General features: G+C 37.8%; 1 protein-coding gene and 1 long non-coding RNA gene across 8 annotated transcripts in view; one reads left to right on the forward strand and one right to left on the reverse strand.

The window, feature by feature from the left end:
* The first annotated feature begins 4,298 nt into the window (after positions 1-4,298).
* The window catches only part of MIA2 (MIA SH3 domain ER export factor 2), a 37,822-nt gene continuing 18,353 nt past the window's right edge, over positions 4,299-23,767 (forward strand). For 2 of the 6 annotated variants that reach the window (XM_065838387.2, XM_071809421.1), the window contains exons 1-13: positions 4,299-4,571; positions 6,008-6,141; positions 7,424-7,510; positions 7,851-8,967; positions 12,910-13,128; positions 13,249-13,349; positions 16,943-17,074; positions 18,984-19,005; positions 19,128-19,216; positions 19,614-19,685; positions 20,413-20,523; positions 20,853-20,924; positions 21,340-21,444. In XM_065838387.2, the coding sequence (XP_065694459.1) occupies positions 4,457-4,571; positions 6,008-6,141; positions 7,424-7,510; positions 7,851-8,967; positions 12,910-13,128; positions 13,249-13,349; positions 16,943-17,074; positions 18,984-19,005; positions 19,128-19,216; positions 19,614-19,685; positions 20,413-20,523; positions 20,853-20,924; positions 21,340-21,444 (2,376 nt within the window). In that variant the 5' untranslated portion in view covers positions 4,299-4,456. Of the gene's footprint in view, positions 4,572-6,007; positions 6,142-7,423; positions 7,511-7,850; positions 8,968-12,909; positions 13,129-13,248; positions 13,350-15,199; positions 15,348-15,909; positions 16,071-16,942; positions 17,075-18,983; positions 19,006-19,127; positions 19,217-19,613; positions 19,686-20,412; positions 20,524-20,852; positions 20,925-21,339; positions 21,445-23,767 lie in introns of those variants that run through there. The other 4 variants (XM_071809420.1, XM_071809422.1, XM_065838389.2 and 1 more) reach the window with 4 other exon arrangements.
* Positions 4,692-16,251, reverse strand: LOC139828114 (uncharacterized). Of its 2 annotated transcripts, none has more exons than XR_011739395.1 (3): positions 16,088-16,251; positions 14,537-14,899; positions 4,692-5,478 (listed from the first exon to the last, which is right to left on the reverse strand). It is a non-coding gene; the product is annotated as an uncharacterized lncRNA (long non-coding RNA). The 2 variants fall into 2 exon arrangements; XR_011739394.1 differs by lacking the exon at positions 16,088-16,251 and adding an exon at positions 15,416-15,671.

The raw sequence follows: 23,767 nt of genomic DNA on the forward strand, positions 1-23,767 counted from the left end.
TTTTCATTCAAGTAATGTGGAAAAAGGAATTATTGAAAAAGGGGAAAAACTAAGAATGAAGTTGAGATGCTTTATGTGAGTGTGCAACATAGCACGTATGCTCTCTGCCTGGCTTGTGGAGTGTTTCCATCAGATGGTCCCTGTCAGCTTCAGGTATCACTTCAGAAGGCAGTCAGGGAGTTTTTAGAGCTTTTATTGTATGCACTGACTCTATACTTGTCTTTTTCTTCAGTCCTGATGTACAAACTGGAGAGCTCCAAGAATGTGTTTTTTTCCATGATGCTCCCCTCAGAGCCCTCGTCAGAGTAGATTTTACACAGATTGTTCATTCATTATAAGCTGAAACATGACTGTACATAAAAGGTACACCTCTTCAAATTCCTGCTTTTTTACCAAAATGGATGTCTTTATGCTTACAACAGCTTCACTGTATGTATTCAAAGGAAACCTGGAAATATTTTTTCTGTGGAAAGTAGGTATTAGTGAACTAAACACCCCCCCATCGGCAAAATTAATTTCGAAAACCAGTAAATTTTCAAATAGAATTCTAGAGCATATTTTGTTTATCAGGAAAGCAATGGTCTTGTGGTCCCAGCGGTAGTTTTGAGACTTAGGTTCAGCTGCTGATTTTTGTAGCAATTAGTGATACAACATGACAAACATATTCATTTATGCATGTCCCAGATATTTAAAATGAGTCCCTGCCCAAAGAAGAATTTCTCTGAGACTACATGTATTTACAATGGGATCAAATGCTGTGGCAGTGCTGTATGAGTAACATACAGAGATCTATGTTTTGGAGGATATAATTTTACTCTTTCAAACTTTTTTTTTTTTCCCCCATCTCAGTTTTATATCAAACCTGTGTTTTACCACAAACCCTGTTCAGGCAGTTGTTATTAGGTGACAGTGTTAAATCATATGGCAAAATGTAAGGCACTCAAAGCCTGGAAACATATTATCAAGATTCAATGTAATGTAAGTCACAAGTTCCATGGTTTTCTAGAAATGCACTGTTAGTTGTCATGCTTTTAATTGGTTTTATAAGAGGAAGAAAAGCTATTACTGCTTCCCTGTTTGTTATCCTGGCTAAAAACAGTTGTTTTAAATCTGGATGATGAATGACTGTTACCTGTTTAGATTTGCCTAACTAGAAGAGTGAATCAGGGTTTCTTTTCTTTCTTTGATTTATTAACTTTTAGAAGATACTTGTTTTTTTAAAAAAAAAAAAAGTTTTTTAGCGTGACATTTCATAAAAGTTGATCTGTATTTTCATCCAAACATCCTCAGTCAAGAGAACTGTATTTTTTAAGTACTTTTGCCATATTTTGCAATATTCCACACAGTGAAACCCTATGTTCTGTATGGAGCCTTTTAGTATTGTTATAAAAATATAACGACACCTGGATATACTGCTGTTATCTGAAAAAATGTTGACTTTTATGTACTTAGGAGAACTTTTATCAAGTTATGAATTGCTTTGGGATGTTTATTGTTAATGCAGATACTGAATAGTCTCCGAAATGCAACATCTCTTGTTTTTCTACAAAATCGCGTTTTAGAAGAGCCATCCAGTGGGCCATACTACTTGGTTTATTTAAATTGCACCATCAATTCTGAGTTAATCCTTCTGTGAATTTTAGTATATCATAAGGGATCTCTGCATTTCTAGCTTGGTAGTTAAAGTTACTAAGATGTTATTGCAAATAAATGTTGATAGTTTCATCCTAATGAAAGCTGTTGGAAATCTTACTCTTTCATTAGCCTTGTTCATCTTTGCATGTATCATAGTACTCACATTTGTTGTTTCAGTTCTGCAGAACAGAAATTAACTGAAATCTTGCTCTGCCTGCTATAAAGCTTTCAACTTTGTCCTTTGGAAGGCAGCTATGATAACTCCATGAATCTTTATCTTTCACTTTGGTCCAAAGGTGATCAGAATTTATGCTTGTATAATGTCTGCAAGTATAGGCTTTAAGCAGAGAGGAAAAGAATATTTTATATAAATATGATTTATTATTGGAGTTACTAGAGGAACAAATAACACAGAGAACAAAGCTGTGCTCATCAGGCTTCTAACAGCTTCAGACCTAGAAGAATGATTGTTGAGACTACGCTACACAATGAGCAGTGCCCAGAATAACTTGAAAATTGCAGATACAAATTAAAATGTTGCAGCTTGTCCTACCTACTCTATTTATCTCCATATAAAGACTTGAGAATTAGTTTGGGTGTCCATATGAAACTGACGTCAGAGCCATTTTCAGTGGTTTTTTGACAAATACAGTAATAATGTGAAGATCTCAAGGTGCAGGTCTGATTGTTTGTCTTCCCACACAAACTTACTGAAGTACATAATTTTAGGTATCAGAATACCTGGCTTTTCCATTTTTAGATGAATCAGCTCCATGTTGCCAGACTCAAAAAGGTGCTGTTAACCTTTCTAGGCCCATTTATTGGGTTTTGTCCCATGTTCCATGGCTGGTATGTGACATTATGAAAGACCCTTTTGACCAGCTGTTAATCTTGGTGGGATAAAAGTGTTGTGTGGTCGGTTTTTTTTGTTTTGTTTTGTTGGGGTTTTTTTTGTACAACACAGTATATAGAGGGAGTCCCTCCAATATAAATGTATTGTATATTCCCTCTCATCTGTCCTAACCTGTAGAGACTTGGGAATGAAGAAGAAAAAAATGCCCATCCTACTTTTCTTCTCCCTGGGTTTCTTTGCATTTGTCATCTTTTAGCTGCTTGGTATTCCATTGCTCCCCCTTCACCTCCTGGAGGACACCAGGGAAGGTCCCCTGTCACCAACCCTCTAAGCAACACAAAATCCAGGGGAGTGAAGGGGAGAGAATGTTGATGCTGGGGATGTAGCAGCATCAAAGCCAGTCAGGAGCAAGTGGTGGGGCTGAGCTATGGTTTTCCCCGGTGCACAGAGAGCTTGTGGGTGGATGATCTAACAGTGGAGGCAGCTGGTGCACAAGGTCATAGAATGGGCCAGTCTGACTACCAGGTCATGTGACAAAGGAAGGGGCCAAAGTCTTAGATTGCCACTGGAGGACATGTCACCTACTGTGATGTTTTTGTTCACAGGACGATGCTGGTTAAGGTGACCCTGGCTCACTTTGTGCTCTCTCTCCTGACCTCCGGTAGATGATCTGTTTGCTGGCCCAGCAGATGAGGCTAAGCACCAGTGTCTGGTGGGTTTGGGTTGTGGAACAGGAGGGAGGAGAACTGTGCTGCAAGTAGGATCTAACCAAGGTTCGTGGAAAGAGAGAACAGAGCAAATTCTGCGTGAGTCATGCTGGGGACTGAGGAGGGGCAGCCTGCTAGGAAGCAGGTGATGGCAATCATTATCAGGCTGGGAAGGAATGGAGATTCTTGGGGCTCTATCAAAAAGGGAGGGAGAAGAGGCTGCCCCCGTGCAGGAGAGCAGGAAAGGTTGAAGCCCCTTCTGCAGGCAAATTAGATGTATTGTGATTAGGTGACCAAGGAAGTGCAGGACAACAATGTGAAGCACTGGAAGGAAAGCTTACTTCTAACACAAACCTCTCTGTAGCATTTCAGTTATAGTACAACTTCACACCTTTATGGCCAGTGTACAACTCCCCGCATAATTACTGCTTTAAAGCACAGCTTGTATTTGAGAAAATATTTGCACCTCCCTGTTGGATAATAGGTTGCTAAGAAACAGAGGGTATTCCTTAAAAAGCAGGACAGATCATCTGCTTAGCATGGTTATATTGCTCTGTGGTGTATGATGTAGGGATAGCATATGGATTTTCTAGTTGTCCCAAGAGCCTGAAAACCTCCAAGAACCTTTAAAAGACTTGGAGTATATATTCCCCATACTAATGGATTTTACTTAGCATCTAGTGTGTGTGAAAATTTCAAAAAAGTATGTGGAAAAAAATTCCGTTCTGAGTTCCCAATGACCACCTATAAATAATCAAAAATATATCAGTGGACACAAAATATAGTTTATTAAAAAAAAAAACTAGAAAATTGTCACTAGCTATATTAACAATCATTCAAATCAATATAAGCATAGTCCATCTTAAAATCAGATGGAAGATGTATATTAAAAGTGCATTTATAACCCAGAAAAAACCCTGATACTTGTTGAATTTCCCCTAACACAACCTTCCACAAACTCAATACAAAATAACCTTTCTGCTAAAGGCTTAATTTTGATGTGACCAGACTAGTTTCTTTGTATTCAAAACATCAGTCTTGCGATCAGAACATAGTTAATTATTAACTGTATAGGACACCGGACTTTGCAGATTGTTAGCAGGTCAGCATAGTGTACTTCTGTTTAACCAGATGAGAGAAGGAAAAGGAGAAGTTTATTTGCAATGTTTTCTTAGGCTGAGAAAAATAATGTAGAATATTCTTGCTAACTGCACATTGATGCAGTTTCCACAGTTTCCATGCATTCTAGATTTAATCTAAAATGTTGAGGATCTTGGATGGGAGAATTTTGCTGTTGGTAGTTTCATTTTTAACAAGTCTGCGGAGTACGAAGGTACTTTCAGAATGGAAGAAGTGTGGTGATTGGGAGTGTGAGAGTAAGTAAAAAAAGTTGTTTGTTTTTTCAAAAGGAGGCGATGGTGTATATGCAGCTATTACAAACCCTAATGTCAAAATTAGCAATGAAATAGACTGAAAATAAGCAGCCATAGAAAATGTTAGTTGTAAATATACTAAGTTTATGAGCAACATACTTAAACTTTTCAAACAAAACGAGAAAGAAATATTTGCTGGCTTGTGTTGTGTAAGTATATAAAGATCAAAGGTCAGTAAAAATATTCTTCAATAGCTAGGTTTTCTCATATTTCCTCGAAATAGGCAGTACAAAGCAGCTTTAAAGTATTTTTAACTCATTTGTTACAGGTACAAAAGAAATGTTAAAAAAAAAAAAAAGGTAGGCTATACACTGAAGAGGAAGACTATATATTTTGTGTTTGCAGTACATTTGCAGCCCATTCTGCAAAACTCTACTTTTTCTACTGTAAGCAGACTGTTTAGATTAGGGGTTTTGTAACCCTTCTTACAAAAGACACTGTTAATATATCCTATTTACTTATTTTTTTCTTCTTAAAGTGAAGTAAGAACGTTATCTGGTTATGGAATTCCTGGGGAGTAAAGAGCTCTGCGGGAGGCAGAACCACTGAATCGCAAGTGGGCAGCAATAAATAATGCCCCATTTATTATTCATTGATTGCCATTGTGAAACCTGTCATAATCATGCATAGTTTCTAAGCTGTCTCCATCGGTTTGGCAGCTTTAATTGTTGCACTTTCGATGTGGGCAGCTTGTCCTGAAGTGGAAGAGAGCTTAGCTTTCTTCTGCTGATGGATCTTTATGTTCCTGTGGAGCCACACTGACTTGAGCAGGTTCTGGATGCTGAGAGATGTCTGTGGGACAGCAGGTGGACTGGGCTGCAAACTGACCAGAGCACAGCAGTAGTGGTTCCTGTGGGGAGATGGGTGGAGACACAGAGAACTTAAAGTCATTCAAATTGAATTGGAAACTTTGGTTTTGACAATGTGCTTAAGGTTTATATTGCTTAAAATTACTTGTTTTCTTTTTAATATCAATGTATTCAAAACAGAGGACAAAATCCCCAAAATAATTACTAGATTTAACTTAGAATTTCTAAAATACACAATTTAAATATGTCTGGGAAATATTCTTTAGCTGTTTAGATCTGGCTTTAGTAGTTGAACTTGCTAATTCTCCACATGCATTTCAGCATTGAAAGCTTGTCTGAATAAGGACTGGAAAATGCCCTTGATGTCTGCAGTAAACAAGAATGAAAACAGGATAGGTCTGGGCTGCTTTTTGCATTAGTTGCTTTCCACTTGATGATATAAATGGATTAGTATCATTACAAAGCACATATTGATGTATTAACAAACATTTAAATGTATTTATATACATAAGACTTCTGATTTCAGACAAAACAGCTGCTATACTTCTTTCTTTCTACATACTATTCCAGCAGCAATGAGCAGAGTTCGAACCACTACAGACTACTTAGGGCCTGATTGCCGGTATCTTAACTTCAAACCAGGGGAAGAGATAACGGTATACTCCAAACTTTCAAGGAAAAATGAAAATTTGTGGACAGGAAGTGTAAGTACTTCAATCTGAAACACTTTTCCCATAAATAATTTAGTGAGTATAATAAGAGTGTAACAACTGCAGTCTGCTTGCTTCTAGGGATCTTCCCTCTCTTTCGTAATATTAACGAGTCATGGATCAATACAGTATTTGGGAGGTGTGTCATTGTTACTATCTTTATATAGAAGGAGCAAATCCCATCTTGGCAAAGATCACTCATGGAGAAACAAAGTCAAGATCAGAATCCAAGTTTTTTGTCTCCTTCATCTAATCATTTGACTACAATGACTTACTCTGGTTCCCTTAAAAACATCCAGGTCTATCAGGTCAAGCACCTCCCTACAGGTCCATGGGTAAGAAGGTGCTACGGTTGCTTAATCAGTGATCTAGTACTGGGACCTGGCTTCACAGGTCAAGGAAATTTCCCAGAGAAGTTATCGCACATATTTAATGATTTTGAACAATTGACAATGTAATTAGAACAACCATGCAGTTATGTTATAGCTAAGAAGGAACAGATGCATTGATCTAAATCCAACTGCTAGTGAAACTGTGTGCTTCAAAACTTGAATTTTTTTTTTTTTTCTGGTAAATGATCTGTCACATTTATTGTTTAACAGTGAAATTCCGTCTTCCTTTTTTTTTTTTTTTTCAATCCAAGAGTATCTTTGCAAGTATCTCACTGGTCCTTGCTTTCCAAGATATATTCTTCCATTTAAGACTGTGCAATTGCTCAATATAAAGCTAGTGGTTGGTTTCCTGTTCAGACTGGTCCTTACTTTTGGGGGAGAGGCATTGTCATCAACTTATTTTCTGTACTGTTGCCGCCTTCATTGCCATTTTCTCTTCAGCTGCAGCTGGCCTCATACCTGAATTTCATATCCTACTTCTCCTGTAACATATTATGTGTCATTAGTTATTAAGCTATGACTTTTCTCCCACTTGAGTAAATAGGAAATTTGCAGCTGATTTTAGTAGGAGATGGCTGAGACCATCTGCCTCAGTTGAAGCAGTGTTAAGGCTACTGATATGGTTCTGCACAAACACATGCTCATAAAAATAACACAGAAAATAGTAATATGGAGTAATATACTTCCCCTTGCTTTGTGAAGTGGCAAATTGAAAACTTGTGAAGGAAAAAGAAACCTTTTTTTGTGCGTGTGACCAAAATGAAGGGGTTGGGGAACAGTCCTATAAACTTATTATTTATTTATTCATAAATTTCTAGTATGTATGCAAGCACCTAACATACTGAAGTTTAAATGCTCTCATTCTTTTTATATTTTTTTTACAGAAAGGAAAGGATTTTGGATATTTCCCAAAAGATGCTGTCAAGGTTGAGCAAGTTTTAACTACAGAAGAAGTTGAAGTGCTCACTAAGGTAAAAAAAATCAGCAGATTTTCCAATGTAGTTCACAGCAATTGAAAATCTAATATCCAGTTAGAAATCCAAGTGTCGACACATATTTTATTTCAGATAATTCAACACATTTTTTTCATTATTAGTCCATTTGCATGTTTATTGTCCTCTAAAATAATTTTTATTTAATAAACAATATAGAATAATTAGGAATAGTATAATAACTTACAATCCTTTGTGTAAAGTTATACACATGTGCAATTACACAGAAAGAAAGAAAATAAAGATATATTGCTGTGCTACACAGTACTGTAGAAAATTACACATGAAAACACATTAACAGTTAATACTGTCCTTCTAGGAAACTGATTTCGTTTGTCTTCATGGAGATAAGTACACTTTTGAAAATGAAAATAGTGCACTACCTGAGCACAACAAAGAAAGTGAATATTCATCATCTGATGCAGAATCGAAGCTGCATGAAAATGAACTCTTAAAACATACAAGGGACTCCATGCAAAAGGAAGAAAGAATTGAATCAGTTTCTGAAAATGATTGCAAGGAATGTTACACTCAAGAGGAGTCTGCAAGCAAAAAGTTGGTTAGAAAAAATGAGAACAGAAAAGATGATAATGAAGAGCCACAAACACAAACCAGTCTCCCACTAGAACCCATCCCAACTCAATCTAGTTGGATTGCAGGATGGTTCACCACAGGAAGCAAAAATGATGAAGAGCCCTTAAGAGCAATTACTGAATCTTTAGAAGAATATAAATACCGAGGCAGAAAAATAATGGTAGCTGCTGAAAATGACTTAGAGGAGCCAAATGATAAGGAGGAACAAAAACCCCCAGCATCTGCTTGGTTTCAAGGTGGACTGATGGACTTTCTGTATTTTGGTGAACAGAATGTGGATGTTGGTTTGGCATCAGAGAAAAGTGATCCACAAAACCATGATGATTCCAGTGTGCCTGGACATTCCAGTAATGAAGAGGAAACAGCAGTCACAGCGTTATTGGCATATGAAGAAGGAAAGAGTGAAGGCCAAGAATCCAAGTCAAATTGGTTTAATTTGGGTTTAAGTCATGTTTTTAATTTTGGTCTTGCTCTGGAAGACCAGCGAAGCAGAGAGACAAAGGATCAAACAAATAAGAATGAAGAACTGCAGCCTTTAGACCATGAAACAGTTAAAGCAGTGACAGGTGAGGAAGATGAAGAGAATTACGCACATGAAGTAACAGATTCATACAGTAACATGCCAAATCTTGGGAAGATACCAGCAAGTATGCATACACTTAACGGCACCAAAAGCACCTCAAATAGCACAGAATCATATTTTGATATACTAACAGGTGACAAAGAGAAGCCACTTGAACCTTACAGTTCAGTACAAGACTTGGTCTTGGAAAGCCAGCTGCTGAAAAACGCTGAAGCTAAACAAACAAATCAGGAGTCAGAAAGTAAACACGTTCAGTCAGGTTGGTATACAAAAATCTATAATAGCTTTATTAATTATAATGTGGACACGTATAATAATCAATAGGGACATGAATCAATTGCATCAGATGAGATTTCTTCTTCTCCTAGCCCACCTCAGGATTGTGATCCCTCAGACACAAAAAACACAGAAGAAGAGCCCGACATAGCTGAAGAACAGAACCGTTTTTTCACTTTTAGTCGTTTTGCAGACATACTGATGTATTGGAGTTCACCACCCGAAGAACAACAAGTGCAGAGTTTGCAACAACATGTGGTTTTTAGAGAAGAAATCCCTCAAACTGAAAGTGATGATGAAATATTACAAGGGAATAAGAACAGAGCAATGAAAGTACAAGCAAAACAGAGAGTTAGTGAGGAGCTGTCTGGAAAAAGATGAGGGTGCAATTCAAGATGGCAATCTGTTTTCCTCACTAGCTGTGCAAAATAATGAATGCAGTAATGGCAATACAAAACATTTTGTCAAATTAGTTAGAAACAGTGATGCTTCACAAACTTTATCTGTTGAAACACTAGTACAACCTGAAGTATCTAAAAGACAATATGTACCCTTGTTTAGCTATTCCAGTGCTGAAGATCATGTTTCTTAGAATAGTGGAAGTCACGAAAACACTAGTATAAAAGGTTGTTATAAAGACCTTGCCTCCAAAGATTCTCTACATTTATCTTCAAAATTAAATTTTGTAAATACAGTGGAAATTGGAGCTCGTCTGCAGGGAAAATAAAAAACTGAAAGAGTTGAAAAAGTGTATAAAGAACAAAATAACCTGAACACTTGTATTCAAGAATCTGTAAATTCAGAGAATGAATTACCAAGTTATGGGGAACCGCCAGGAACTGCAGATGATCCTCTGGGTATCAAGAAGACCCCATGTGACAGTGAGCCAAGTCATACTCTGGAAACATCTGAGAAAGGCAAACCAGTTGAATGCTGTGATCACAACAGAATTCAGCATCAACGAGCCAGTTCAAAATGGATGGTGATGTGAAAGAGAAAATTCACAAACCAGAGAATAAAAACAACCCACAGGGTTTTTATGAAAACAACATTAAAGATTTCAGTTTCGGTCAGGATATTTTTAATGATGACCAGGATAAGAAATCTGAGGAGTTCCTAGAATTGACTCCAGACCAATCCTTCTTTCCTCACCCCTCATCTAGTGGCTTCAGTTTTACAGGTACAAAAACTTCAGAAGAAATTGGCTACCTGGAAGATAAATGGAGTTTCCGAATGGAAAACGAAAACTGCTTGCTGAGAACAGGAGAACTAAGCTTCCATGATGTAAAAAAGGCCTCAGTATAAGCCTTGCTAAACTGCTCTGGGGAAAAGAAACTGAAGGCAGCTCAAATCAGAAAGTTAAACATAGTGAATCTGATAACAGTAATGTGGATACCTCCAAAGAGAACAATCTTTCTCTTCAGCTGGCAATGCAAAAACAGGGCAGTGGAGGGGGGGAAAAAAAGTCTGCCAGATTAGTAAAAGATAGGACAACACTTGATGCTCTTGCTGATAGCTTGTCAGGAGAGGAGCTACAAACTGAACAAATCCCTATGAATGTGCAATGTCATTAGGAAAGTGAAGCAGAAGTAACACAAAAGATTCGTTTTCCAAACATGAACTTCTGGTACCAGGGAATGGGTCAGAGGACAGTTCTAATCCAGAAACTAGAAAGAAATATAAAAATCACATGTAATAAAGTAAGAGAAAATATTATTCTGTGTCATCAGATTTAGGCCTATCAATTCAAGCCATTATGACAATGCAAGATACAAAACATAGAACATTAATCTGAGTTTTGGAAGGCATCATCACACGTTACTTCAAAGGCACAGTAATGCTAAAGTCTTCAACAGAATCCAAGTCCAAAAAAGATGTATAAAGGACATTTATTTACAATAAAAGCAACACAGCAGTCATGTGATATTATTCTGACTGAATGTGAACTTTTACCCTAGAAGACCTCTAAAAGAGAAGACAATTTTAAAGAAAAAAAATAGAATTACAGTTAGTGTCTCCAAAACCTCTCAAACTAGAAAGCAAGCCACAGATTAATTAAATCTCCAGAATCCGGGATTACTCAGAAACCTGGCTGATAAAGTGTGTGTCAAAAAAGAAGATACTGTTGTAAGTGAAAGGATGGATAATACTGAAAAATTGATTGCTGCTTCTGAAACAAGATAGGAGAGTGAAAGAAAAAAAAAAAATCTGAAAATCAGAGAGAGTCAAAGTCCAAAAATATAAATAATAAAAATAGCATTATAAGAGAAAGGGTTCCAGGTATTATTTTACCAGACGATCAAGGTTCCTTGTAAATATTTTTAGTAAGACTAACAATTAAGTCTATAGAAAAAAGTCTGAAGATACTTGTTATGTTAAAAAAACCCACAAAAATAGCGATGACATGAGGACTAGTGGAATTAAATGCTGCACAAAAGAACGGGATGGAGTTAAGAGAAAAAGAATCTGAACAAGAAAAAGATACTACTACATCTGTAGAAGGTGCATAAAATGATTAAATCAATTTAGAAATTATGCAAGATAAATTTGAGGAAGGACAGCTTAGCATTTTGGAAAAAGTACCGCTGCAACATCCAGCAAAAACGATGAAAGTGACCATATCATAGTAGGGCAGACAGCATTCATGTCCCAAAAAATAAGCAAAACCAGGCAAATAGTGTATGATAAACACTCAGATTTACCCAGCCCACTGATTACATTCCAACAATTTTATATGAAGTTAAAATAAGACGGTAAGCAACCCTTAGATCATCTCTCTGAGGGAAGCAAATTTATGCAGCTGCACCAGTAATTTGAAAGATTCATCCTAAAATCACAGCTTACGCATGTAAAGACAAAGTTATGCAGAGGAAACAACTGATTGTTTCTGTGCAAAAGGGGCACAATTTGGACACTGGGCAGGAAAAATGTATGGAAAAAAAGGAATGTTCTTTTAGAGCTGCCAGAGCTTTTGTCTGTGATAACAATTCAGTGTACAGCCCAAACTGCAGCTAAAGGTACTGGATGAATGCTTCACTGGCAGTGATTTAGCAAGAACAAAATATGCTTTGTTTGAGGAAAAAAACATAACAGATACAACGCTGTCTCCTCTGGTGATTTACAATCAAGAGGTAGCGAGCCTCATTCACAGTAATGTCTGATTTATGATATTTTGAGGATCTGATAATACAGGTTCAGTTAATATAATGGTAACAGTTTAAGAGCCAGTTACTCTTCCTGACTTTCGACTACTGAAGTATTTGTGATGAGTATCTTTGGCCAATACTGGCTTGAAGCATAGAATTAAAAATTAATTAATTTGTAAACGGCATTTTTTTCTACGTGGGTAAACATTGTGTGGGGTTTTTTGAAAGTGGTATTTTATTTGCTTCATGAAATTTATTCCCTGTCACTGAAACAGAGGCGGCTGGGTGCCTTCACCCATACTTCTGCATCAACATGCCTGTGGTTTCTTGTATTTTGCCATGAAGTTTTTTATCTTGTGGGAAGCTATTAATCTTTAGTCCTGCATGGCATTTTTAATTGTTCTCTTCATAAAGCTTTTCCCACTTGTATTTGGAGATAATGTAAGAAAGACACCTATTAATCCCGAACAATGAATCTATAGGCTAACTATCAAAAAGAAGCGTATTTTTTCCTGAAGGTTATTTTAACTACTTTACTACAACACCAGTTTTGCCTAAAGTTCTATCCTCCAAACTCTGTTTTGAGGCCACTATTTGAACGAGTATTTCTTAAATCTGTAGCCCATTTTTACTCAAATGTAGTAATCTAGTGTTTGGCTTTAAGCTGAGGAAAATAATTTTTAAAAATAAGTCAAAATCTTTGTAGAGGTTAAGATAAAATTGTGTCTAAGTTGAATTGTCTGAAAATAAGTGTGATTTCCCTTCACAATTATTTGCAGGAGTAGGCAGTAGAAGAAAGCTACTGGGAGAAACACCAGAGAAGGTTCATGAAATGAATGCACCTGTAGACAGTGAACATAACAGTGACCAACATTCTAAGGCAATAGTGCTTCCTCCAGTAAATTCTGGAGAAAAAATGGACAGTTCAGTAGTTGACTTTCCATTTGATGTCAAAAAGCCTTTCTCAGATGCCATCCAGAACTACATTCCAAGTAATGGTAAGTGTTTCTTAATTTTAGGGAAAATAAATTTACAATCTTAAAAAAAAAAAAGGTTGGAATTATATTAAATTAATAATTATAATGTAAAACCTTTTTGTTTCCTTATGAACAAACCAGAAGGAGGATGGATATATGAGATGCTTCTATGCTTGAATGCTGCTGAGATTGGGGAACTGATAAAATACGTGTTTTCAGCAGTGGCGAGTATTATAAAAAAGGTAAGAGTTCTTTATGTGCTATATGTTTGACACTAGTGCAAAATTAAGACAGTCACTTACTAGTTATGTTCTGCAATGAAGCTCCTTAAAAAGAACTAAAAAAAGATCCTTTTAAATAAACCCTCTGCAGTCACACAGAATCACAGAATGTTAGGGATTGGAAGGGACCTCAAAAGATCATCTAGTCCAATCCCCCCTCCAGAGCAGGTTATCTGATGCTAAATGAGATAGAGATGGAACAAGAAAATGTCCGGTTAGCTGCTGGTCATCTGCCTTTGTTGTTCACACTGCAGACTCTGATGAACTTAGTGCGTTTATTTTTTTCTACAGAACAATCAGAAAATACCTCAGGGGCCAAAATATCAGCATTTTTTTGTTGTTGTGTGCTTTTTGTTTGTTTAAATGAAACTCATAGCTTCCTCTAATTTCCATGACAGTACTAATGAAATTTGCTTGGACTTTAAAAGTTTGGTTTAGCATGAGTAAAATACCCAGAATATTTCAATTATTTTTAAAAATTACGTTCAAAGCCTTGATTCCCAAATATTCACATAGTTCAGAATTCCATAAAAAATAATTTTCTAAGCAAATATATAAATTACAAAATGGGATTACAATTTCTACAGAGATGTCTTAAATACAGGAGTGTAGGGACAGAGTGAAGGTGGACCTGACTGGACTTAACTGCACAAGAAAGAGTGCTGCAAGAGAATGTGAGAAAAGGTAGATGGTGTTGCACTGTCCCCTCTAAACTGAGGAGTAATATCAGGTAAAGTGGTATATGTTAAACTTCATTAATTTTGGTACATGGCTTTTTTTGGATTAGGTAATTGAAGTTTAAGAAACACATAAAGTTGTTCCTGATTTCCAGTGTACTTACCTAGATTCTGACTAAATTGCAGCCTAGAAGAGAAAAACTGAAGGGCTTTGCATTATTTTCTCATGAACCTGATTGGATTTCAACGCTCATTGATAGGTCACTGCTATGGCCAAACTCATTCTTGTATTGTTTAATACAGCTAAAAAAGCCACTTCAGACCTAAGGGTGATACCAGCATCACAGGCAAGTCAACCACCTTGCACTGTGAAAACTGAGTTAGCGCGCATTGATTTAAAAAAAAAGTGTAGCTAAGTATATGTAAAAAAAATATGAAAAAATACAGGGTGTTGCAAAACGATGGACTCACCTTCTCCTCTGAAGCGTGTGGTTGCCCTGCGCTCTCCCCCTTTCATAAATAGTCAGTTTCCTCAGTTTGCCAGTACCAACGATGAATACTCTTCGGCATTGGCGGGGCAACACCAAAACGCCATTGGAATGCACGCTGCACCGCCGTTACAGATTCAGTTTTGCTGAATTGCAGAACGCAAAACGCCTTGTGTTGCAGGGTCACCATCCTGGGAAAGCCTCAGGCTGGGGGCTGTTTGTGCGCTGGGAGGTGCATTTGAAATTCTGTGCCCTGTCTTTTCAAATGGTAGGAGTTTCATTCATGGGCAGTTTGTGGTTGCAGAGATACAGTGATTTCAAGTTGGGTCCATCTTTTTGAAACACCCTGTATAATACAAAAATATAGTCAGTCCTAGTGAATGAGCCGAAGAATCTGTTGCTATGTGGCTACTGTTTCTCACATCTTCCCTTACACTTTTCTGTCAGCAACCCCAGTACGATCAATTTTTTAGCAAAGGAAGTTCGTGAAGAAATCTAGTTTATAGTAGTTGAAGTGCCCCGTGGATGAGGCGGCCCTGGGGCTGGTGACGAGCCCGGCACGTACACAACAACCCCGTTGCGTAAGGCCGGGAGGCCGCGGCCGCTGCCTCATCCACCTGTCGCCCTTCCTCCCCCGCCGGGCCAATGTCAGCTCGGCTGCCCGGCTGGGAGCAGGCGCGGCGGGCTGGTGTGTCCGGCCGGTGGGGGCCAGGCCCTTCCCGAGGGATCTCGCCCATATACTTTTATTTTTGTAAATACCCGCGGCTGCACGGGGCCAGATGGAGGGGGCAGAGGTAAGTTTCCCTGCGAATAACTTTGAGGAGCAACAGGAGGTTCGTGGCCAGCGGAGCCACGTCAGTACCGGAGGACGGGGGCGGCGGCGGGCGGACCCTGAGGGGGCTGTCGGCCTTCCCGCCCCTCTGTCAGGAGAGGTCCCGGAGACCTGCGGCACTGAGCCGCCGGTTGCCCCCGCGCCGGATAGCTGCACTGGGAGAGCAAAGAGAGGGCACCCTGAAGTGCACCTGCCCCTCGGCCCCGCCGGCTCAGGAGCCGCGTACGGAGGCACCCCTGGTTGGGGGCCGCACGGTGAGGCCGGGGCCCGGCTGCTGCGGTCCCTCTCTCACCCCCGCCGGCAGTGGTATCTTCCTCTCCACTATTCCCACTCCCCCTCCCGGCGGCCGTGTTGCGCCCCCTTTCATGTCGCAGTGGTACAGTCCGCCGCCCCTTTCAGGCTCCTCGGGTGCTCCCGTCTGTGCTCGCGCAGTTCCCCGCTTTCCGCGGCGGCAGTGGTTTTTCCCTCCCCCCCGCGGCAGTGGTACAGGCCGGTTGTCAAGTAGCGAGCCGGAAGGGGCCGCGCGTTGCTGGGGGGGGGGGGGACTCGAGCCGCCGCCGCGCGCGGTAAGATGGCTGCCGGCGGCCGCGGGGATGCGTTGGTTGTCTCCGCCGCCAGCCTGTGGCTGGGCCTGCAGGACAGCGCGCAGCGCTACTGTGGGCTGGCCTTGGAAGGGGCGCGTAGGGTGAGTGCAAGACCCACCTCCGCCCGGGGTCGGCTCTGATCTTGTGCAGCGACGCCTCGGTGTCGGGGGGAAACGGCGCTGCCGGGAATGGCGGGGGGCTGGGGTCTGAGAGGAACGGCCTCACGGCGGAGCGGGCGGCTGGGGCACCGAGGCCCGGTGCGCGGCGCAGAGCCGGGTTGGAGCTGTGCCGCGCCAGCCTGGGGCGGGGCCGCGGGGGTCCTGTTGTAACAGTCTTTAAAAGCCAGAGCAGTGGAACGAATGCTCCCTGATTTTATACACGCACACCCTTCTTGGCTTGAGACGGGGATGGTCTGACCGTTTTATTAAAGAAATTGAGATTAAGACTTTACTGCACAGTAACTTGTAGTAAGTGTGAACTACGTTGAGCAGGTTCTATCTTTGAGAAAATAACGATATCCCTTTACAAGTAGAATGTAAGTGTATTTAAAACGTGTCAAATAATTCTCTGTATTCAGTATGTTGTTTTAGTATTAATTTGGTTGAGCAGGCTTTTCTACCAAACAAATTTTCTACCACTAAATCGTGAAAAATACATATTAGTATTGATTATTGTGACAGTGAAATGTATAGACAACTTGAAAGAGAGCTTACTATAATTGGTTGGCTCAGAAGGAAAAGTTTTCAGAGCTTTATGTAATCATTGTATCTTGGAATTTTTTTTCCTTCACTTGTTAAGCATATAATTCAAAAACCAAACACTTCTGTTAACCATTTTCTCAGAGATTTGGAGAAAAAAAAATAGATGTACAAGCCTGTAAAAGCCCTAGAATTGAACTGAATGAACATGTAATGTCTATTTCTGTTGAAAACATTAACCTGTTTTAGTTGAAGCTTTTTACTTTATTTTTCAGGCTGTGGCTTCACTACCTGAAGATATGAGACCTGGTCCTGATCTATATGGTTTCCCATGGGAAATAGTGATTTGTGCTGGTGTTGTTGGAACCTTCACAGTTCTCTTGTTCCTATATAGAAGTTATCAGTCTGTAAGTGTTCAGATTACATGCACAGTGAATTAATGGTTTAAATTGAAATTGTATTCTGTTCAAGAAATATTACACTTCTGAGTTTTAAATCTGTTGTGATTGAATTTAGAATCCCTATAAAAGAGAATTTGAGTAGTCTGTTTTGTCAAGACATTAAATGTTTTGAGGTACGCCAAGTAACTTGTCATTAGAGGAAATGCAAGGAAACTCGATGTAGTAAGGCTTCCTTTTTCCTTCCCTTTTAAATTTCTCCTCTAGACTTTCAAAGTCAGCCCTTAATTTTTTTTTCATGGGATACAGAGATCTGCTCTAGGGTCTGTGACTATGATGGCTATAGCCACATTAGCTCAGGTCTTTCAAGGTAATTGTAAGCAAAATCAATTCAGATAGATTCCTATCAAGGGAGTTATTTTAAAACTCTTCAAACAGTGACCTTGATTCTTTTTATTAGAACACTGAGCCAGTTTCACTGTGTGCTGCTTATGAGCACTAAACTGATGACTGAGAAATGTAATAGTGAAACCTTTTAATGTACCAATCAGATTATATTTTTGAGGTAAGGGTTATCTTCTACGGTGAGTAAGGATCTGAGTAATAACAGCTGCCTACCAAACTCTCCCTGCTGATGAAATGGGGTCAGTATCCATAATTCAGTAGTTTAAATTTATCCACAGTTTTTGCATACTCTTAAATAGACAAAATGTGATTTTGGTGCTCATGTATGAAGATAGGTTGCATACTGGTTTAGTTTTTCAGATATGAGCAACCGCATTTTTAGGGTTCTAACATCAACTTAGAACTGGAAAAATGCCACCTTATTCTGCAGCAGCAATTCAGATTGTGTGGAATGGAATCTGTATTTGTATAAGTTAACGCAGCTGTAAGTTCGGTTGTTCCTTCTGTTTTCTAGCAGCGTCCCTCCAGGTGGTACTTTCATACCAACATACTTTCAGCATTTCAGCTGAAATCAGTCAAGCAGTAACTCCAGTATTGTTTTCCTCCTGCATGTGTCACTAAGGCATTAGATATTACAGAAGTTACTGATAGCTTTTTCAGTCATTCATACGTAGAATGCACTGACTGCTCTTTAAAGTATTAATGGTTACTTATTCAAAAGTAATGGGATTTGGTTTTGGGTTTTTTGGGCTATGATGGGATAAGGTGTGCATATTACTTTTGTCCCCTTTTTTTGTTATGTGGACTTGTGGCCATCCCATGGCTTTAAATGAGGAGAAAACAGGGAAAATCTGAGGGACCCGTTTTATGTTAGGCACATGATCCAGGCCCTGCCTTCGGAGGAGGGCTGTGTTGTAAAGTTTCTGCAGGTTCAGCCTCCTGTCTGGGCCATTTGTGGCAGATTCTATCCTGCAGTTTGTTAGATTTTGATTCTGGGGCACTAGATGCCACGTGGCAGCTGCTGATTTGGTTCTTTGCACTGTGTTGCATCTGGGCAGGATGCCCATCAGGTAGTACTCTTACTGTGGCTCTAACTGTTAGCTATTGTAATGTGTGGAGTTTTATCTTCATAGGAAGGTGAATCTGAGCTGGCACCTGGAATTTCCCCCTCCTACTCCTTTCATACTCTTTTAGCTGTACCTGTCCACCACCACTTCGTTTTGGCAGTCACACAGAGGTGTGTTATAAAAGTGATCCAGGTGAAAACAAAACTCCTTTTCCCTCTTCTTGCTGTTTGATTGGAATGGGAAAAGGACAAGGCAAACAGGCAGCCATGGAATGGGTGAGAGCAGAGGATGCAATTATGCATTTTCAACAACAGCCTGTATTTATATTCCTTTTTAAAGTTCTGTTGTTAAGTTGATCATGGAACCCCAGCTTACAAGATTAGTTTTCAGACTCTGTGCAGGAGTAATTGATCAGACATTCTCAGTATTTATTTTTTTTATTTCAGGTTAGAAGTCGACTTTATGTAGGTAAGCTTATTTTTCATACTGTTTTATTTGGAGTATGACTTTCTTTTACTTTTTTTTTTCTTTATCTTTTTTTCTCCTTTTAATTATTTGGATGTTGCAACATTTAACTGTCTTTTTTTTAGGAAGGGAAAAAAAGCTTGCCAATAAAATTGCTGAATTAGTTGAAGACAAATGCAAAATTCTTGAAAAACTCAGCCTTTGCAAAAAAGAGGTAATGGTCATTTATTACTTTTAGATGTGTCACAGATATTGACTCAATTTGTCAAGTATTTAAAGTATTAAACTTATCTAAAAGTGAGATCTTTAAAACCTTTTAAAGTGATTCTTCACATGCCTTTCCCTTGTCGGTGCCTTTAAGTGCAACTAAGGTGTTAGCAAGTTCTGCCTTTAACTCTTAATACAATATGTTTCACTAGAAGCAGCTTTTAAATGTCTTTGTTTTATATCACTGGGATAATCTACTAGGGCTAAGGCTTTGCTGATTTCCAGCAAGGTGCATTTGTGAATATTTAGGTGGTGGCTATGCTTCAGTCTCGAGCACCCTAAACCAGTGCTATTATTTATGCAATTCTTTACATAGATTCTGACATACAGTATTTCCTTTTCAGTTTGAAGATTTAGAATTGTCTCTGAAGGATGGTAATGTTATGAAAGAATCAAAAGACACATCTTTTTTTGAGGTAAAAAGATAAATGGAAATTGTTATTTCTGTGATTTAAGGCAGTATTTCAGGAAAAAGTTTGCCACATTAAAAAAAAAAACTCACCAAAACTCAACAACAACAACAAAAAAACAATCCTCCAAACCTTAATTGTTTTAATTGCAAGCATTGTTACTTGGGTCCTGGGTTACTAAAAATGACATAGAAGCAAGAAATTTAAATTAAGATAACTTTTTGTAACAATTTTATTAAAAAATTATTGATACTAGGGCAAATGGTGTATTAAACAATATTTAATTGTTTAAAAAGTAAATTATTCTTGTTTCTAGGAGAGAGGGTACTGCATGAAGTATTTTTTCTCACATCTGATTAAATTCAAATATATTTTATAAGCTACTGGGGCACAATTGTAAACGAAAATTACCACTACATTTTTACATCCACCAAACTGAGAATACATTCGTAAAAGAGTTCCAAAACCTTGAATCAAATAATTAACAGACTCTATGAAATTTATGTAACAAAAAAGCAAATAGATTTGTTTCACTCTGCACCTTGGACCCTATAGAGCTAATTGTTACAGATTTTGTTAATATGCAAGAGTCTCTAGACTACTTTGAGATTTATCCTTGATATGGTGAAAATTGTTAAATATACCTTGTTCTCATATTTAAAATCTACTTATTGTTTTCATATGTAGTTAATGTCAAATGTTTTATGTTAACTGTTGAAACAACTGGATTTAGGAAATGCATGAAAAACTGAGCAAGTCAAACTTGGAACTCAACCAAGAACTAGAGAATCTAGAAAAAGAACTGGAAGAAGAAAAATCTAAGCAATCAGAAAGTGATAACTTGGTAAGAATAAATAGAATCCTTTATTTGTTACTATTCATTTAAAAAAACCCAGACAAAACACGGTAAGTTATCTGTGGAGAAGACAAACTGTTCTCTCTGGGTTTTGTGAGGCAAAACCTACATTTTCCATTTTGTCTCCTCTCATACTCCTTATAGCATATTAGAATAAATAACACTCATAAAGCAAAATACTCAAAACAATAAAAGCTGTTTTTACTGATTTGGCAGTATAACCTTCTCAGTTTTAAAATTAAAATAATTTTATTAATTGCCTAGACTTTTTCAGTCAAATCTGTGGAAGAAGCTATATGACAACTAATAATTTTCAGGTGGCTGAAATTCAGAAGAGAGTGGAGTCTTTAGAGAATGAAGCAAAATCTATCCAGTCACAAATTGATGAGGTATGCCCTATCTTTGTAGTTTCTGTTTTCAAATCTTTGCAATTTTTTTTCTCCACGTAGTTACTGTTTTATTTTTTTTCACTTAACTGTGCAGAAATAATACACTGTGTAAACCAAAAGACTTTGTAAGGCTTAATACTTTTGTGTGACTTGATTTAGCAGCTTTGAAATTCTCATAGTGATTGGCATTTCTTGGGAAGTACAATTACCTTGTCTTTTCCTTGCCTTCTTACTCCACAGTGATATATAGTGTTGCAAAACTACGATCAAAAAAACCTGTTGAAATTCTAGGGAAAATGGGAGAATACATATATAGCACAGATAGAAAAGCTAAGAATAAGTCTAATAATAGCATCATGCCCTCACTTGTCTTCGCCTCTACTGTTGAAACAATGTACTTTTTTATTTCACTTAGGCCAAGTCCACTCTAAAAGTCTATCAGATTAATACAGAAAGACTTAAGACATCCATTCAAGATGCTGTAGATGAAACCTGCCATCTCCAGGAAAGTGAGAAACAGGTAGGTCCTTCCTAGTTATCCTTAGAAATATTGTATTTTTGTATGATAGTGAGTAAATACCATTGCTCCAAGGAGCTTATCCTCAGCATGTTTATTAACACCTCTTGTGTGTTCTAGTAAATGGAATGAGGAAGAGGATGTGGCTTTAAAATGATTTTATGTTGAATAACTGTGTAAAATACTCCTGTTTTAAAATAAATTAAATAATCAGAGTTTGTTTGTGGAAACATGCATAGATTTCGGTGAGAAAGAGACCATATGATAATATGAGATTAATAAGAATTTTGCTGAGACCTGGAGGAAAGCAGAAAGATTTAAGCAAGTCCACCTTTAGGATTCTCTAGAGAGGCAGTGACAAAATACTTACGTGTGATCCAGAAAACAAAAGAAATTAAGAAATTGGAAAGTATGCAAAAGACAGGTAAAAAAATTACTGTAGTACTGTTATAGGTGAATTCAGGGAAACTCAGGTAAGTAATACAAATGGACAGAAAAGACAATTACTTCCCAGATTTTAGCTGTTTATTTTTCTCAGTGCTGTAGCCAGATCCCAAAGAGTGCTGATTATTTTAAAATGTTCAGTGTATGCAGTAGTTGTCCTGTGCAATAACTAGTTTTACAATGAATTTACTTTTTTTTTTTCTTTTTCTAACAAGAATATATGCTTTCTGAACAGTAGATGTTCCATGGAATGTTGTTGGGTGGATTTTGTATTGGTTGGTTCTTTTTGTTTGTTTTGTTTTTCTTTTTTTTTAATGAACATATGCTTGTTTTCCTGAGTGACTGATGATCTCCTTGTTGTCTGTATAGTAGCCTGATAAATATCTTGTGAAGGAGGGGGTAGAAGTACAGGCCTGGTTAGTTTTGTTTTTTTTTTTTTTTAGCATCTTCTAAGAAGCTGGGGAGTGCTTTAGTCCCCTCTATCAAAATATTGTGTACATCAGACTTACTGATTCAGAAAAACAACCCAAAGGTTAATGGAAACAGAAAACTTTCTACAGGGGGAATTTTTCAGTTCTGCGGAACTCTGTTATCAGTAAAACTTCATATTTTTCTCTAATTTTAGGACTACACGTTTGTGACTACAAAAAAAAGGAGGATAATTTTCTTTGATGCTGTCAGTGGAGAAACAGTAGATTTCAGTGTTATCACAGTGAGAATGAAGTTGCTTTAAACTTAATTTATTTCGAGATTCTCTTTTGTCTAATCTATACATGCTTTTTGTTTGTTTCTGTGACGAGGAAGAATCTGGTTGGTGCTTTATTTCAAATGTGACAGTATACTTATGTAATAAGTTTTGAGAAACGGTACACAAAATTTTACTAGAGAAGGATTTTTTTTTTTCCCCCTCTGGTAATTTCTTGGGTTCAAACAGAAATAATCCAATTGTGTGTGTGTGTGTGTGTGTGTGTGTGTGTGTGTGTGTGTGTGTGTGTGTGTGTGTGTTTTAAAAGAATCTTACAGTACTTAAGAGTAAGATAATGCTAACTGCTGACAATTACCCTACATTTTATAGGCAATTATATCAAGCAAAACCAGGAAAAAAAATTAGTAAAAACAACTCCTGGGATGTAATTAACTTGCTAGATTCCTAGATGAAAATAAGGGGTTTTGCATTCCTTCCAGATAAAATAACTGGGGTATAGTAGTTCCTTAACCATATTATTTAATTACTATACTTTGTTGTTAACTGAGTTTTGTTCAGTTTTGAGTAATTTGAGAACATTTGTGTATATTGCATTTTGCTATGCTTTTTAGTAGGTAAATAATAGGATAAGAGTTGATGGAACCTGATAGGGAAAGAAGAGAAAGTATCTGCTTTGCTGATTTGTATTCTCTTATATGAAGTAGTTTGTAAGCGTGTGAGTTAGTTTGCTATATTAGAATATCCATATCCCTTTTTTATTTTTCTTTTTTTTTAAGATGGAATTTCACTTATGCTCAAAAGGTAACAAAGTTGTTATTTGTTCACAAAATTTAGAGTACTTTCTTCCTCTGTCCATTTGCACTAATGGGTCATAATCTTCTGGCGCATCATAGCTTAAACGTTATAACAGATGTGCTGTCTCAGGTTTATGATGTGTCAGAGAGAGGATTGGGCCTTTTAGTTTGAACAAGGGAACTGTTAATCAGCTCCGAACTTTCTGTGCTTTGGTTTTGTTTTTTTTTTCAGGAACATCAGAAATATATATTGCTTTAGCTTATTTAAAATCCTTGCATTCCTATTTATTGTAGTTCTTACAGGTCTATAAAGTCATGTCAACTTATTTTCTCTTTTGTTTAATGAAGAAACATTAGCTTCCCTTTGAGGATGACGTTTAAT

This window comes from Patagioenas fasciata, chromosome 5 (assembly GCF_037038585.1).
Source record: "Patagioenas fasciata isolate bPatFas1 chromosome 5, bPatFas1.hap1, whole genome shotgun sequence".
NCBI classification, from domain to species: Eukaryota; Metazoa; Chordata; class Aves; order Columbiformes; family Columbidae; genus Patagioenas; species Patagioenas fasciata.